Genomic DNA, 18,232 nt, shown 5'->3' with positions numbered 1-18,232 from the left:
CAAAGTGTACTCTTGGAAACCATTTCAATATTAACAGTAAGAAAAAATAGAAAATGATTGTCATTTAATCATTTGTCTACAAATAAAGATAAGCTGCCCGTGTTGCATGGGTGTAATGCCATTCCACAATCTGTAAGAGAGATGGCCGATCTGCACAGATTAAGCTGATTTTGAAATGCCCCAGGGGAGTGGTTTTCAAATTGTGGCTTTGAAAACAAATTATGGTGGTAATAATGGAGCTCCCCTTCTGCTCTCTTCCCGAGAAGTTCACCGTTTATTTGTTTTACTTATTTAATGTCAAAGATTTAAATGCTTATTGTAGGGTATGCAACATCATCAAATTTAAATTATATATGAAAACTCTTTACTAAAATGATTATTATAATTAAATGCAGCGTCTCATAATTAATAAATCAAAACATGCATATATGTGCAAATAAACTTTTTCCACAAAAGCTTTTCAAAATGTAGTCTGAGCCTTTGAAATAGTCCTCTTGCTGCCTCATCAATGTACACTCCAACTTCAGAGCATTTGAAAAGGCCATATTAAAACAAGGATATTGTTTATATAATATTAACACTGGTATGTATGCCCCTGATTTGTTGGTGTATGTGTGTGTTTTCTTTAACCAAATGATTTTGACAGTAGTGACATGTTTACTTCTGCCATGAACAATAAAAAGGGTAAATGGTATGGTACACAGAACACAGAACTGGAGCCAGAAAACATGGCATTTAAAACAAATTTGCTGTATAACCAACACTTAAAAAGTCAAGTCATTTAAGTTTTCTGAGTCTCGGTTTTCTCTGCCTTATAATCGGGGAAAATAAGTAAGATTAACAGTATTTTACCTTGCTACTCTAAAATTGTATAAGCTGCTAAAAGCAAAAAAATAAATAAATATAAAACAGAGTAAAACAAAAATAGAATACATTCTTTACAGAATATTTTCAAAATATCTTTTCAAATAATACTTTTAGTATACTTAATAACAAAACACCTGTGGCATTTTTATTAAACTAAAATTGTACAAGTTTCAACATGGAAGCTAAAGCACTTAGTCAAGAAAAGTCTTTATCTGGTTTCGAACTATAAGAGAAAGTTTATTTAGAAAATCACAGAGGTAGAAGCGAATGGCTTACTAATGTAGAATCCACAGAAAATGTCACTGCTTTTATATGTAATCACATATTTTGAGTGTAATATTTTTCTTACACTCAAGAAATGGGCTCAAGAAACAAGTTAGAGAGTAGTGATGGCGAACCTTTTGAGCTTGGCGTGTCAGCATTTTGAAAAACTTTAACTTGACTCTGGCGCCATGTCACATATAGAAATTTTTTGATATTTGCAACCATAGTAAAACAAAGACTTATACTTTTGATATTTATTTTGTACATTTAATTGCCATTTAACAAAGAAAAATCAACCAAAAAAATGAAATGAGTTTGCGTGTCACCTCTGACACCTGTGTCATAGGTTCACCATCACTGTTATAGAGGCAACAAATAAATTAAATTTTCCCTATCATTACTTTAGGAAAACCTTTTATATATTAGGATAAAATGGCAAAGTTAACCTAGAAACTAATAATTTCCAGTAACTCATTTCTAATCTTATGGCAGACATGCAAACAAGCTGCTTGAAGGAATTATATTTGAGTGCTCTGGCAGGGCTTATCTCGCATTACAAACCCCAAGCACATGGGTGATCACCATTAGGAAGTCTAACACGACAAACACGGCCCACACTGCCATCTTCAAAAATGACTGACATCCTGCTATCTGTATGTACATGCAGATTATAAGCCCTGATCTACCCCCACCCCCAACAAAAGGGCAGTTTATGAAAATTATCTCTACTGTATATGTTGTTAATTAGCACAGTATTTTTATTTAAAATGGGCAGAGGGGTCAAATACTTCACTAAGAAAATTGAACCCAGTTTAGAAATTTGTATGGAGCCAAATAATGATTTTAAGAATTTTTTTCTATTGGCAATGGCAGCAGCTGATTGGCCCGAATGCTGCACTTAAATGGAAGCAGTGCAATGCCAAGTGTAGATGAATAGAACACAGCACTAAGCACAGAGCTTCGGAGCAATGGGACCGTTTTCCGGCACTGTCAAAAAGCCATCATCAGCCAGGGCACGCACTGCTTCCTCAAATAAAGCTTTGGCAATGGCTATGCCAGGTTGTCCCCTTTAACATTGTGAGTATTTCAGAGCTGCTGTTTTACCCTTAGATACAATATGTTGTTTCAATGCCTCGGCTAAGTCTCCTTTCCATTTAGGAGAGGCAACACTCATTCCCGTAGTAAGAATAGACAAGCCAGGGGTCAGTAGCAGACAGACTCTTAGAGAGCTTCTCAGAGGTGCTTCCGCTTTGAAAATCACACTTCAGCGTGGCTTCTGTGAAGGCGATTAATAATTCTAGCTCTCAAGTTAATGCAGACACCATTTCTCAGCTACGACTGATTATGTGTACATAAGCTTCCATGAGAGCTGCTGGCTTCCTGGCTCAGCCAAGGCATGGCCGTGCTGTGAGTGTAAGCCATGCAGTCCCTCAGCACGGCCATGTCCATGAATGCCTCCTCCACCTGCTCCTTCCCTTGGTAATAGAGTCACAGGGCAGTGAGCCAGGTGCCTGCTACAAGCTTAAACTGAGGGTCCACTATGAGGAAGATCAAATCAAACCTTATGTAAAATAACATGTAAGGTAGCTGAAAATTTTCTTTTTTTTTAATTTGTTTTATTTTAATTTTCAACTGCAGTTGACATTCAATGTTATATTACTTTCAAGTATACTGCATAGTGGTTAGACATTTATGTAACTTAGAAAGTGATCCCCAAAATAAATCTTGCTTGCACCTGACACCATATACAGTAATTACAATATTATTCCCTATGTTGTACTTTACATTCCCATGACAGCTCTGCAACTCCCAACTTGTACTTCTTAATCCCTCACGTCATTCATCCAGTCCCACAAATCCATTCACATCTGGCAATCATCAGTTTGTTCTCTGTATCTATGAATTCATTTTCATTTTGTTCATTCATTTATTTTCTTTTTTGTATTCAACATGTACATGAAATCATGTTTTTTGCCTCTCTGTCTGACTTATTTCACTTAGCATAATACTCTCTAGGTCCACCCATTTGCTGCAAATGATAAGATTTTACTTTCTTATGGCCGAATAATATTCCATTGTATGTATGTATCACCTCTTCTCTATTCATTTGCCTTTTGATTGGGACATTTAATTTATTTACATTTGAAGTAATTATTAAGTAAGTAGTTACTGTCATTTTATTATTTTCTGATTGTTTTCGTAGTTGTCCTCTGTTCTTATTCTCTTGCTCTCTTCTGTTGTATGTTGGATTTCTGTAGTGTTGTGTTTTGGATTCCTTTCTCTTTATTTCTTGAATGAATTTCTCTCTCTCAATTTTTTTGTGTGGGCTCTATATATACCAAACTGTGTATATAGAAGTCTATTTTAAGTTTATAGTTGCTTAAGTTTGAACACATTCTAAAATCATTACCACATTGCCATTTTTACTCACTGCCTCCACATTTATGGTTTTTTGTCATTATTTTTTTTACTTTTGTTTGTGTGTGTATCCCTGAACTTATTGTAAATACAAATGATTTTCATACTCTTGCCTTTTAACCATTGTACTAACTTTAGTGTTTGTTGATCCACCACTTTTATTGTTTGCCATTGTAAGTGAGAATTTTTTCTGATATTTTATTATTTTTCTTCTTAGAGAAGTCCCTTTAACATTTCTTGTACTACTAGTTTGGTGATAATGAACTCCTTCAGTTTTCTTTTATCTGTAAAGCTCTTTATCTTTTCTTTGAAGGTAAATGATTGCTTTGCTGGGTAGAGTAATTTTAGTTATAGATCCTTGTGCTTTATCACTTTAAATATTTCATGCCAATCCCTTCTGGCCTGAAATGTTTCTTGTGAGAAATCAGCTGACAGTCTTAATGAGAGCTCCACTGCAGGTAACTAAAAGTTTTTCTCTTGCTGCTTTTAGGATTCTCTCTCTTGGCATTTTTATTATGATGTGTCTCCGTGTGGGCCTCATTGGGTTCATATTGTTCGGGATTTCCTGTACTTCCTGTATTTGTGTTTATTTCTTTCACCAAATTAGGGAAGTTTTCAGTCATTATTTCTTCAGATAGGTTTTTAATCCCTTACTCTCTCTTTCCTCCTTCTAGTACCACTGTTATGCAAAGGATGCTATGCTTGATGATGTCCCAAAGGTCCTTTTAACTATCCTCATTTTTTAATTATTTTCTCTTTTTGCTGTTCCAATTGGGTGTTTTCTGCTATCTTGTCTCCAAATCAGTAATTCAATCCTCTGCTTCATCTAATCTGATGTAGATTCCATTTAATGTATTCTTCATTTCTGTTATTATAATCTACATTTCTGAATAGGTCTATTTTATGGTTCCTATATCTTTGTTTCCTATCTCTTTGTTCTCACTGAGATCACCTCAGTTTTGAATTCTGCATCCAGTAGATGATTAGGCTTTTATTCTGTTTAGTTCTTTTTCTGGAGTTTTGCCCTGTTATTTTCTTTGGGATATGTTTCTGGGTCTCCTTATTTTGATTGCTTTCCTGTGTTTTTCCTATGGATTAGGTACATCAACCATGTCTCCTGGTCTTGGCAGAGTGGCCTTATATAGTAGGTATCCTGTGTGGCCTAATGGCACAGTCTCTCTATCCACCTGAGCAGGGTACTCCAGTGATGTCCCTTGTGTGGGTTGAGAGTATGCTCTACTGTTGCAGTTGATCCTTAACTAATGTTGGTACATCAGTGGGTGGGATTGACCTTTGGGCTAACTGGCTATGAGGACTGCCTGTGTCTTCAATGGACAAGCTGTGCAGGGGCTGACCTCATGGAGTAGGGTTCACTTCAGCAGGACTTTGGTACCAAAGTCCAAAAAAAACAAAACCCTTTGGGTTGCTCTTTGTGACTAATTAAGTGGTACTTTGGTGATGTCTGAAGCCAGTCACCAGTAGTGTTGGTTCTGGGGTCTCTTGGGAGAAGCTCTGACATGGACCAAGCTCAGTCCCTGACTATTGTCCAGCCCTGGGCCACCTGATCAGAGGTACAAAGTGATCTGTGGTTTGTAACTGCCTGCACTGGGCTTGGTGGAGCCTGGGAGTGGCTATGCTGTGCATCGAGGCTGGCTGCCACTAGGGCTGGGACTGGAGTCACTTAGCAAGAGGCACAGGGCATGAGGAGATCGGCTGCTACTTGTTTGGCATTTGTGGACCTTTGATGGTGAAACAGGAATTTTAGGGGGATATAGGCAGGCTTAGGGACTTTTTAGAATTGGGGTCCATGGAAAAAAAAAACATAGGGCTACAGATGGGGAGAAGGTACATTTCTACAACACAAGGAAGCCAGATGCAGTTACATCTCCATAAGACAAGGGAGCAGCAACAGTTGCACTTACATAAGACAAGGGAACTGGAAGTAGCCAAAAAAGGTCTATATTTACAAAATAAAGGAGGAAGAAAGCCCAAAAAGAAAAGAACAGTGAGGGAGGAGGGCATCACATGTTCCATGTGGTATTTGACCTTTGAGTTCAGGAGTCAGTAATAGTAACCAAATTGAAAGGGAATATTGACAAATCAGAGGGGATATCAGGACACAGGAACTACAGCCTTTATAAACCATGGAAACAGGAAGTCGGTGGGACCCTGTCCCCCTCCCCACGTGGGAGTCCATTCTGTGGGACTATCCTTCTCCCCACGTGAGAGTCTGTACTTGTTCTTCAATAAATCTCCTCCGCTATACTACCCTCTGTTCGTAGATTCATTCTTCGACTCCAGCGGACAAAGAATCTGGGTTCCAGTCCAAAAATTCCCTCTCAATGAGTTTTAGGAAAGTCCATAGCATGATGCCAGGCCAGCCACTTGTGTGGGTTAGCCTCTAAAAGAGGTTTGGGCTGGGAAAATGAATTAGGTAAAGTGAGATCTAAAAAAAATCACCACCATGGGGTGAGAGCAGTTAGCTAGGTTGATGGAGAATCAGATTTACCACCCAACTATGCCTGCAGGCTATGTTGGGGAGGAAAGAGCACAAGAAAAGAATAGTGCCTGACAGCACTTTAGTTCCCAAGAGAGTTGCCCATCTAGCCCTTGCCCTAAAGCCAATTTGGTTCTTCATTTGTTTGAGATGGTATCCTTCCTCTGGTACTTAGGGTGAATGTCTGCAAGCAAGTGAGACTGTGCTAAGGCCCTACTTTTTGTTAATTCTCCCTTGAAAATATTTTTTTCTATTGATTTTTAAAGAAGGGAGGAGAGGAGGGAGGAAGGGAGAGAGAAAAGCATCTATGTGAGAAAGACACATCAATTGGTTGCCTCCCACATGCTAGGGATCAAACCTGCTACCCAGGTATGCGTCCTTGATAGGGAATCAGACCCATGACCCTTCCAATGCTCTAACCATTGAGTCACTCTGGCCAGAGCTTGTGCTCAGGCCTTTTAAGAGGACATCTGATACATAGCTGGATATTTTCTATGGTAGTTTTGTTGTTTGCTGTATTGTTATTGTTGTTTGGATTCCATTGAGACTCAGGATTTGCTACTGCCTAGATGCAGGTGAGTTCATGGAGCTGATAAATAATCTAAGCCTTTGCAATGAAGGGAGTCAGCTATTCCATGATTCCATGCAATACTATCTTGTACTTTCCTCTTCTCAAACTTATCAATACTGTAGATGCCACTGTCATTCAAGACAAAGACACCAATCTACAGGACCAGCTGCCTCATCCTGGGATCATTTTCTACATATATTCCTAGGTCGACTGCACTGGAGCACTTCTCAGATGTGTACTGGTCCCAGGGGAGCAGGTTGTGCATATACTGGGGCAGCTGAGACCTGCAGGTCTGAGCGTCACCGTACAGCAGGATGTCAGCACGAAGTCTGCCCCTCTCTGTGTGACTAAAATATTTCCTTGTTTTCTGGAAAAGCTGAAGCAAGATTCCCTCTTACAAATCTTCATATTCTTAAATGTTTAGAGCCAAAGCTTAAGCAAGTCTCTCATAAATGTCTGGTTTTCTGGAAAGTTCCCTAAGCAATTCCACATACTGCTCCGAAAAAGTTTCTGTTCTGCTTCTTCATAAAGATGTTTTACATCCACTTTGCAATAATTACATCAATGTGGGTCTCGTAGAAGACTTCTCATTACTCACCCTGGGACTGCCTCACTAGCAACAGCTCAATAGATGCCCATAAAGTTCACTCTGTCTCCAAGTTGAACCTTGTCAACAAGATCATTGTGAGCAAAAGGATGGCAGTGTGATCATCTGTCCTGCAGGCACATTTTCAGGAGACTCGAAGTTTGAGTTTTTGCTTAACGGGGAACACGAAGCAGCTGTAGGCCAGTGCCATGTTGTAGGTGGTGCAGCAGCATTCACACAGGCAGGATTCAGCGATTCAGCCACGGTCCATTTCTTCCAGGGCAGTGTGGGTGCACACCTAGCACTAGAAGAAGGCTCCTTGCCTCTCTGAAATCAGCTGAGACATCCTGATCACCATGCCACTGATGGTGATGAGCTGGTCAATGTCTTCTGGATTCAGGTTTCTTATATTCTTAGTCTTCAACACATTGAATGGTCTTACTTGAATCAGATCTAAGACTCGGTCAGATTCACGATCAAAGAAGATCTCATTGACAGGATTTTTAAAATTTGGGGTAACTTCCTGTGGGTAGCAGATGAACTGTCTGTAGAGATTTCTATTAAATGACTTTATGTGTTCATAGCCTACATTTAAAAATAGATCCTCAATAATATTAAAATTCTCAAGTAGCTACATGTACAGAGGCTTAACATCATCTATGGAAACACATTCTTCTCCTTTAGCCAGAGGGTCAATAAAAAGATGAAGAAATTTCTGAAAATTTTCTTTGCATGTTGACATATTTATACCTGTTCTACAAATCAAGTTTTGTGGCTTTGCTGGCCCCCACTGAAAATCCATCTGCAGACCCCAGCCAGGTGAGGCCTTGGCCTGAAGGGTGTGTCCCTAATACTGCTGCGTGGGGTGCCCTCTACCAAGAGCTAGGAATACCACATGTCAGTGGTGAACTAACATCAAATTCAGGAGAAATAGGAAAGAATGCACTAGAGGAGAGCTATAAAGTAGTGTGTCCTGTGTGGCAGGATTTGCAGGTCAGCTCCAGGCCAGGTCAGCACCAGCTGAAGCTCTCCTGTGGAGGGAGAGTCCGCACCTCTGTGTCTCTGATGTGCAGATTGTCTGACATCCTCCCTTGGAGGGAGGAAAGGTGATCGCCTTCAAAGCACACAGGGCTCTAGAGCAGGGGTGGGCAAACTTTTTGACTCGAGGGCTACTATGGGTTCTTAAACTGGACCGGAGGACCGGAACAAAAGCATGGATGGAGTGTTTGTGTGAACTAATATAAATTCAAAGTAAACATCATTACATAAAAGGGTACGGTCTTTTTTTTTTTTTAGTTTTATTCATTTCAAACGGGCCGGATCCGGCCCGAGGGCCGTAGTTTGCCCACGGCTGCTCTAGAGTATATACCTGGTCGGAAGTGTTCCAAGATGTCCCAAGAGAAGTTTTTTAAAGTTTTACAACAATATAAAGTATAATTAAGTGATAATTTTGATATATCAATATCTATATGAAAAATGCAAGAGAATAAACTACAAAGAAAGAATATCAAGACTTAAGTTCCAGAATTAATGAGGTCATTCAAAAAATATATCAAACATCAATAACTTCCTTATGTACCTATAATCACTAATTAAAAATATGATACAATAAAATAATTCATGACAGTGTGCACACACACATGCTCACACACTGAAAAATATACACAAAACTCTATAAAAGTATATGAGTAAATACAATGAAATATGTATAAAGAAACTATAAATCTTTACTGAGGGCTATAAAGATGACTATATAGATATATACTATGTTCATGGATGGGGATATTCAATGTTTTAAAAATTATTAATTCTCTCAAAAATATTCTATGAAATCCATATAAATAGCAATGGCTTGGGGAGTTCTGATGCTATCTGGAAGAAATACACACTTAAGAATTAGATTAGCCTCTAATTTTTGAAAGAAAGAAGAGAAATGTGGAAGCATCTATTCTATCAATTCAAAAGATAAATTATAAAGTTTCAACACACACAAAAAAAATTATAAAGTTTCACCACCTCCCCCTTTGTTGGACATTTATAGTGTTTATGTCAACTGCAGTGCTTTTTAAGTCTTTTGCCTCACCTTCCTAATTAGAATATAAGTAATTCAAGGACAGATTTGTTCTTTAGCTTCTTTATCTCCTTGCAGCAGAACACAGGCTTTGTACAGTGTATAGGGCATGCCCTAAGGTAGGCATTCAGTGGTTACTTGAATGTAATTAAGAATTTTATCACTAGAATATTCCCATTGCAGTAAAGAGCCTGACCACATTTGTGATGTTTGGTGCTGACTTCTCTTTAAGCTTTGCCCTCCCTTTCCCCTTTGGCTCCACTTGTGGGCAGGCTGATTAAAAAGGTCCATCCTAACTAGAGAGCATTATGCTAAGCAAAATAAGCCAGTCAGAGAAAGATAAATATCACATGATCCCACTCATTTGTGGAATATAATGAACATAAACTGATGAACAAAAATAGAACCAGAGACATAGAAGCATTGAACAGACCATCCAACCTATGAGGGAAGGTTGGGGGTGAGGGGGTAAGAGATCAACCAAAGGACTTGTATGCATGCATATGAGCAAAACCAATGGACACAGACAGTGGCGGGGGTGGGTGGTGGTGAGGGTTTGTGCTTGGGGGAGAGGGTGGTGGGAGAGAGGTCAATGGGGGGGAAAAAGGAGACTCATGTAAATACCTTTAACAATAAAGAATTTTTTAAAAAAAGTCCATACTGCCTGGCTAGCATGGCTTCATGGTTGAGAGTAGACCTATAAACCAGGAGGTCACGATGGTTTGATTCCCAGTCAGGGCACATGTCCACATGGCAGGCAGGCTCCATCCCCAGTGGGGTGTGAAGGAGGCAGCCAATCAATGATGATTCTCTCTCATCACTGATATTTCTATGTCTCTTTCCTCTCCCTTCTGCTCTGAAATCAATATATATATATATCTGGTCATCCTGTACCTCCTTCTTTGACACCCATGGGAATTTTAAGCCACACAAATCTCCAGACCAAGTAAATGGGAACTGTTTCCAGCTCCAACCCCTAATCACTACAAAGGCCCAGCCCATTCCCTCTGCTTGGCCCAAGCCAGACTGAACCTGCTGAGGTGCACTCTGCTCTCTCCAGGAGTTCCTGTGTGAGTGGAACGTTTTCTCTCAAATTCTCTTTGTGTGGAGTATTATCAGCCTCGGTATCTGAATGAGATAACCGAAATACCCATAGGAAGGAAAGCAGTGTGACGAGGGGGGGGGGGGGTAAAAATTTTAAGGTTATCTTAAAACATGAAACAAAAAATAAGAAATTGAAAATTGCAATCATGTATATAATTTAAACTTAATTTCTAAATACATAGAATAGATATATTGCTTTAAAAAGTGTCACTAAGAGCTTATAGGGACAAATATGCAAATATTCCTCCAAAATGGAGTTTCATAGTTATTATATTATATCATTGTTTTGATTATAAATTTTGTAACAGCAACAGTTTACATATTGAATTGCTCCAGGAGAGAAAGCTACATTTAGCGGTGCCTTTGCTTCCCCCCTGCTGATATTCTCACTACATAAGCGTCGCCTAAGCAACACCCTGCACCATTATTCTCTCTTTATGAGACAGCTTCAGGAAAATGAATATATTCAAGCTCTGCATTTCAGCCAAAGTACGAATTAATAAATTAGTAGGTTCACAATCATGTTCAATAACCTCTCTTGGATCCATACCTGTCTATTCGCCACATAGATAGAGCATACACCTTGAGTTTAAATTTGACTTACCTATTTCCAACTGGAAAATATTTATTTGCTAATATATTCAATACATTTAATTTTAAAATACTTCTTTTGATAAGAACCCAAATTCCCATGAAAGGGATTCTTTTGCAAAAAGGAAGCAGTACATGCCTGGCTGGTGTGGCTCAATGGTTGAGCATCGATCCATGAACCCAAGAGATCACTGGTTCAATTCCCGGTCAGGACACATGCCTGTAGGGGGTGTGCAGAAGGCAGCCGATAGGTGTTTCACTCTCACATCGATATTTCTCCCTCTTTATCCCTTCCTCCCTCCTCTCTCTCTCAACTCAATAAAAAATTTTAAAAATAAAAATAAAAAATAAATACATTTTATAAAAGGAAGCACTACTAAGAGAAAGATATAGGCTATTTGTTTGAAACATTTCTTCCATTTCTTGGTTTTTGTACTTTTAGTTCACTTCTAATGCTAAATTTTGAGACTTTTCTTTGGATTTTCTAAATGCATTCATGTTTCATTTGACTAGCTATTTCTCTTTTTGCTTCAGGAGAGAAAGGCAAACATATGCCAAAAGAAAAAGGATTGGTAAAATAAAGAACATAAACATTCAAATGTCTGTCTCCTTTGTGTAAAGGGTACAGGAGAAATTTGTTTGTTTTATTAATCATTTCATTTTAAATCCAAGAAGCTGTGCGAGACAAATGGAAAATGCCAGCAAGGATGACATGACAAAGAGGCTAATAAACTGCAGAATGCTTATACCACTGAGAGAAGCTGAACAGGATAAACCGCCTTCCTGGAAGGGAACAGGTAGCTAAGGTGAAACAGGTCACAGCCAGGCTAAACACCTCACTGACAGTGAATAAGAAGAATGCCATCGAGTATCACGTAGTTCACAGATGCTGCATAATATTAACCGTTTATGAATTACACCCTCATTATAACATAAAGACCATCCAATGCCTCACCATGTATCAGCTAAATGGTAGAAACAGCTAACTCTATAGCTCTTTTTTTTAAAATCAGTTTAAAGAAAAAAGCTTTTTGTATTTTGTGACAGGCACCAAACCAATTTAAGCACCTCTAACTCTAATAATACTACCAAAGCAGTTTAAAATATTTCAACCACTAACTTTTTACCTAAGTAAAATGCCCTTGCAAATAAATAAAGGCCCCCTGTTTTGTATATGTGTGTAAATTTCTGCCCTTTTATTTTTAATATTTCATTTCTCCAATACACTGCTTTATGCTTTGAACTGGCAGCAATATTGGGGGGCAATATTGGTGGGCGGGGATCCTTCTAAAAGATATCTCTTCAAAATACGATCTATTGTACCCTTTTTATGGAAAGTCAGGAGTGAAATGCTATTCAAAGTTACCTTCTTGATGGTTTCCAGCATGGACCGCCCCCCCTGCCAGGGCTTGGAGTTCTTCCTGATGCATGACAGGCTCGCCATGCTGTGCCACTTCCGGTCCTCCAGCTTCTTATGGAAAGCATTAGCAAGCAGAAGCACCGTGTCATAGATGTAAAGGTTTGAAATCTGCAAAGGCATTACACAGTAATCATTAGACTCACTGACGCCAACCATCAAGAATATGGAGAAAATCATCAGCTCAGCTGCCTCCATTGGTATAGTAGATGGCTGGTTTGCTGGGTTATTTATTAAGCAGAAGGTTTCTTTTTTCATTTCCCCAGCAATTTTGCCAGTGAGGATGAAGTCTTATCTGATTGTATGCTTCAACTGCCTTTTCAGCTTATTTAGGTGTGAAAGAGAAGATAAAATAAAAAAGAGAAGTTTCGACAGAGGCAAGGCTGTTAGTGCCAGACCTCAGAAAATCACTGGCCCTTATTTCTTTCTGAGGAGGTAAAGAGCTGAGGGCTTAAGATTGGAAGGGCAAACTGAATAATACATTTTCTGAATATGTCAAGTTTTTGCACTCTGGTTATTCAGATGAAGAAATATCAACTCGATCTTACCTATAAGATGAGTGTCATAAGTATAAAAAAAGAAAATAGCCATCTGTGTGAACATTTGTGTCTACGGGGATTCAGTGTTTTTAAAAAATGATAGGAAATAGCACCATTCATAAACATTACATTGACCAAGAATCTATACAAAATTATAGAGGTATACACGCGCATTGCAACTCATTATCATGACATACCTTGAACTATTGGCTTTGTGAATGCGTGTTTACATTAAAGCTTTCTTTTTCTAAAGTAATAATATTATTATCTTCCTCCTATGTAGATTGAAACAGGAATTATAGAAATGTTTGGTAAAAGCTATTGCAGTCTTAACAGTTAACTCTTGCCAGAATTGCTATCCCTACTATTAACTACTGAAGGCATCTATGTTTCAAATAAATTAGAAAATATTTAAAAAATGTAACACCAAGAGATATCTAGTGTTGATATAAGTTGTTAAATGTGATATTATAACCTCCATGAAGGAAAAATCAAACATAAAATTAAAAGTGACAAATCAGCCTGGCCGTCATGGCTCAGTGGTTGAGAGTCCACCTATGAACCAGGAGGTCACGTTCAGTTCCCGGTCAGGGCACATGACCTGACTCTGGCTTGATCCCCAGTGTGGGGCATGCAGAAAGCAGCCAATCAATGATTCTCCAGAAATTTTAGTGTCTTATCACTTTTTTTCCCTTGAAAACAAATAGGACAGCCTATTCACTGCCTTTTGCTTATAATTAATCATAAAAGAATCTTATAAAATTGCCTTCCCCCATCACAGAATAGTATTAAGTTTAACTATTAGGATAATGAGAGTTTGATACTATTGAGCAACTGTTAAAAAGCATTTCCTAACAGTGCCTGAGTTTTCCATTATTAATTGGTAAATCTTTAATTATTTGTGTTTTTAAGCATTATTTTATATGTATAAAACTTATGGGAGGTAGTACTTTCTTTAAAGAGACATTGGATACTCTTATGAACTATGTGAAATGCCGGTTTGTTCTTTGTAAGGACATATGAGAGAAGGCTATTCTCCACACACCTCCTGACCCCCACCCCCCATGCCCTCCCCCTGCCAGATAATTACTAGAGAGATTAGGGGTGAGAGGATGAGAGGGGTCTGGCCAAAATGAACAATCAATGAAGAGTGAGATTTGAAGTTAAAAGTGGTTAATGAATCAAAATTTAGTCTGAATTAGACTGCGAAGTCCCAAAAGGAGAACCTAGAAGAAACATGAAGAATGAGTAGGCTGTATCCAAAAATGCAGGACAAACTTTTGACGATCTCTCAATAATCAGCAAGAATCTGGCCTTTTCTAACCTCTCCCAGCTCCAGGTCTCAAATTTGCTTTCTCTCTCTCTCTCTCTCTCTCTCTCTCTCTCTCTCTCTCTCTCTCTCTCTCTCTCTCTGTTTTATTTTGCTTCTCTCTCTGACTGATTGCTTTACGTGTGCATATGAGATTGATATGGAAGCATTCTTTGATGTCTATTTATCTTTCTCCAACTACTTAATTCCCTCTAATACTCATTTCCTAGGTATCAAACTAGGTGAATCCTACCCTAACAGCTCTCAGGACTCTCCCCATGTTAGGGCTAATTGGGCAGTCTTTTTATCTCCTGTAAGATTCAGTGCATATAATGAAACATGCTAAGATTCTTTTAAAATCTGCCTTTCACACTAGAGTATGAGTTTCTTCTGGCCAGGGGCTCATATTGTACACATTTTCCCCTTTGTACTTTTGTGTCCCTTATTCCTTTTTCCCTCTGGAGTTAGCCTAGAGCTTAGTACATGCAGCAATTTGGTTTTTGATAAATAGGTATTAAAAAGAATGGGGGGAAAAAACAGCAGGTAGGTTTGACAGAAGTCAAGCAGTGAGAAACTTGACAACGCGGATTCCAACCACACCTGACATGTCTGTGGCACAGTCTCTTTTGCACACCTTGAGGCATGTACTTTGAGCATCCATGCTGGTTTCAAAGGTGAGTTGAACTCAATATGTTGACAGATGATATAATCAAATGACTGCCTCTTTTCATTTGCCCACATTCCAAACTGCAGGGACCAAAGGGGATGCTTGGCATTCTCTGAGCTTTTAATTACCTCTTCTTTTTTGGTAAGTGCCTATTCTCCTTTGAAGTTTGTTCTCTTTCCCATGCCACACTTTATAGGCCCCTTTCTGCTATCATCTGCTGACCTCCTGGTCACTCTTTACTCACCAGGTCTTTGACTCCTCCCTCACAATGATCCCAAACTATCTTCCTGCATTAAAAAGATCATTTTGATTTCCACAAAGATGATCTTTACTTCCATTCTGGGTACAAACAATATAAGTAACTATTCACTAGACACAAACACACATCACCTTTAATATCCTAAACACCAGCATTCCCCACCCCCCCCCCGACTGACCAATCATTTCTCTCCACCTTACTGTCACTGCACTTGTTTCTGACTTCACTGAATCACCAGCACCCACCTCCGCTACATAACAATCTTCCAATATTTTACACCATCTATTACTTGCTCTGAAACATCTTCTTTCCTTAAGTTGTTTATCATCTAGTATAATTTCTAGGCTATTCATCATCTTAGCTCTCTTCTCTGTCTTCCTTTTATGTCTCAATGTTTCTGCTCAAAGTCTGATACTCAGAATGGACACATTATTGCAGATATGATCTGACTGGGGGAAAGATAAGATCTATCTCTCTTGATCTTGGCAAAATGCTCCTGACATAGAGACCAAGATTCCATTAGAAAGATTTAGAGCACAAATGCTCTGTGCTATGCTCATTCCAAATCTAACTTCATCTTAACAGCCTTAAACAGCTGTCAAACTATGTCCCATTCATCTAGACATCCTGTAATTGATTTTAAACCTATACTTTATCTCTGTGAAATTTCAACTTTCAGGCTTATTATTCAGTAAATATTAACACCTTAGATCTTGATTATATAACACAATATAAACTTTCTCCCCTAGCTTGTTATTTAAAAATTCTGATAGGCATATTTTCTTCATTTTTCTTCATATATTGATTAACATTTTAAAATATTAGACCCAAGATAGAATCTTCTGGGTGACCGTAGAGAGTTCCTTGTAATCCTACAAGGATTATCAGTGTGGTTTGAGTATTCCTCTAGATGCACACTTCACAAACAGAGGGTAACGAAAGATCTGGTGGTAAATTGTTGATACAAGGAAATATTCAAAACTACAGAACATATCTGAGCCATGTCTGAGGCATACCAATTTTGCTTGAAGATTTGGGGGAAAATAAAACAACTAAGAAATTTATCTGGTAAATTATTTGAAATAAACTCATGTGTTATAACTTTCAAAGAGAATAATGAGACTTTAACATATTTTGAACTTTAAAAAAACCATCTGAGACCAGAGTGTTCACTATCTTCTGTTCTTAGGAGACCTTTGGTCAAAATGTGTTTTTTTTTTAAATATATTTTATTGATTTTTTACAGAGAGGCAGGGAGAGAGATAGAGAGTTAGAAACATCGATGAGAGAGAAACATTGATCAGCTGCCTCCTGCACACCTCCTACTGGGGATGTGCCCGCAACCAAGATACATGCCCCTGACCAGAATCGAACCTGGGACTTTTCAGTCTGCAGGCCAACGCTCTACCCACTGAGCCAAACCAGTTAGGGCTGGTCAAAATGTTTGACTGACATCAATCTATCTAGACTTTTTAATGTCTTTCCAAAAGGATTTCATAAGAAAATTTGTCAAATCCTACATGAAAATCAATATGCAATAAGTATATTTATGACACGATAACAACCTAAAAATTTATATAAGACTTACTTTGGCAGCATTTGCTGTTTAGAAAGTCCTATTGTCTTATTTATAGTTCCCTAAACCATATGTGTAATACTATATTCTACAGTTCGTGTAGATATTAATTTTAGTATATTAAACTCTGATTATCAGGATATTTTTGCTTTCTTTTTTAAATTGGGACATTCACCAAATTTTTCTTATACTTGAATTCTCTTCCCAAGTATTTTACTAGTATTTCTAAATTACAATGTGTGATTATATCTACTTGCTTATTTACTATTATGAGCAATCATTTGTCAAGGCTCCTTTTACTTTTTTAAGATTCCTTTATCTATTTATTTTTGTTTTGTTAATCCTCACTACAAGATATTTTTCCATTGATTTTTAGAGATAGTGGAAGGGAAGGGGAGAGACAGAGAGCTGATAGAGACACATTGATTGTTTGCCTCCTGCACACACCCCAACCAGGGCCAGGGATTGAACTTGCAACTGAGTTCAAGGGATAGAGGGGTGGTGCTTAATCTACATTCTTAATTCATCAGATAAGTCAGGGAATATAAAGCTAAATAAAATATTTGTTTCCTTGATTTCAAGAAATGAATTAATTGAATCAGAAGGGTTACTCTGTTAGATAAATGTGCTTTAAAATCTGTGTAGTTACTTCCTGCTTTAACAATTTGTATACTTTCTGATACTTCTTTTTACAGAAACAGTCTTAGATATTTCAAGATTTTCTGAATGAAAATTCTTTCATGTTTTTCTACAATTGAAATTCTATCATTTCCACATCAATTATACCCACAACCAATTAATATGGAAAGTTGGGTCATTATAAGCATTCAATAAGATAGGCATTAAAATTTAAGCAGGTCTTGTTTACACTTCAGAGTGACTTATTTTGACCACTGCCTTCTCCTTAATTACATTCAAATCCACAAATATTCACAAAGGTGTTCACAAAGGTGCAAAGCACTGGGGTAGGTATGATGGGAGAAGTAAAGACAGACTGGTAATTGATGGGGTTTTATGATGTCATGTGCTAGAGGGAACTTATTCTACAAGAGCTTAAAATTGAGTAGGAAACAAAGCTCTATGGGCAATGATACCTAATGGGCTGCCTAGTATTTCATGTAGCTCATTGCAATGGTAGTAAGTATGAAAAAATTGTTTGGATATGTAACAACTCATAAAAAAATCCAAACATAACTAAAGATAGTGAGACTGGATTTATCATTCAAAAGAAGAGGTAGTTTTGCAAAATTCCCTTATTTATCTAGTATTATTGGGGATGAACTAGTTCTACTAGGGTTATATTTCCAAAATGTTCAAACTGATCATTGCTAAGCACTAAAATATTTTGATAGTAAACATTTTGAAGGAATAGTTTTCTGAAATGCATATTTTTCTGACTTCTGAAATTGACCATGACTTTAATCTTTGTTGATATCTCAGGGCTACTGTTTAAATACTAACTAATATGCTGGCAGTACACTACAGTGATACCCTTA

At 37.9% G+C, this 18,232-nt stretch overlaps 1 protein-coding gene and 1 pseudogene across 1 annotated transcript in view; both read right to left on the bottom strand.

Annotated features, from left to right (window-relative positions):
• The window catches only part of GRID2 (glutamate ionotropic receptor delta type subunit 2), a 1,375,820-nt gene that overhangs the window by 553,783 nt on the left and 803,805 nt on the right, over window positions 1-18,232 (bottom strand). The window contains exon 7 of the mRNA XM_036339775.1: window positions 12,336-12,497. Coding sequence (XP_036195668.1) covers window positions 12,336-12,497 — 162 coding nt within the window. The remainder of the gene's footprint in view (window positions 1-12,335; window positions 12,498-18,232) is intronic.
• On the bottom strand, window positions 2,078-11,834 carry LOC118666458 (annotated as a pseudogene).

This window comes from Myotis myotis, unplaced genomic scaffold (assembly GCF_014108235.1).
Source record: "Myotis myotis isolate mMyoMyo1 unplaced genomic scaffold, mMyoMyo1.p scaffold_m19_p_1, whole genome shotgun sequence".
In the NCBI taxonomy this organism is placed as follows: Eukaryota; Metazoa; Chordata; class Mammalia; order Chiroptera; family Vespertilionidae; genus Myotis; species Myotis myotis.
The sequence above is the reverse complement of the archived record's forward strand: the minus strand, read 5'-3'. Positions and strand labels throughout refer to the sequence as shown.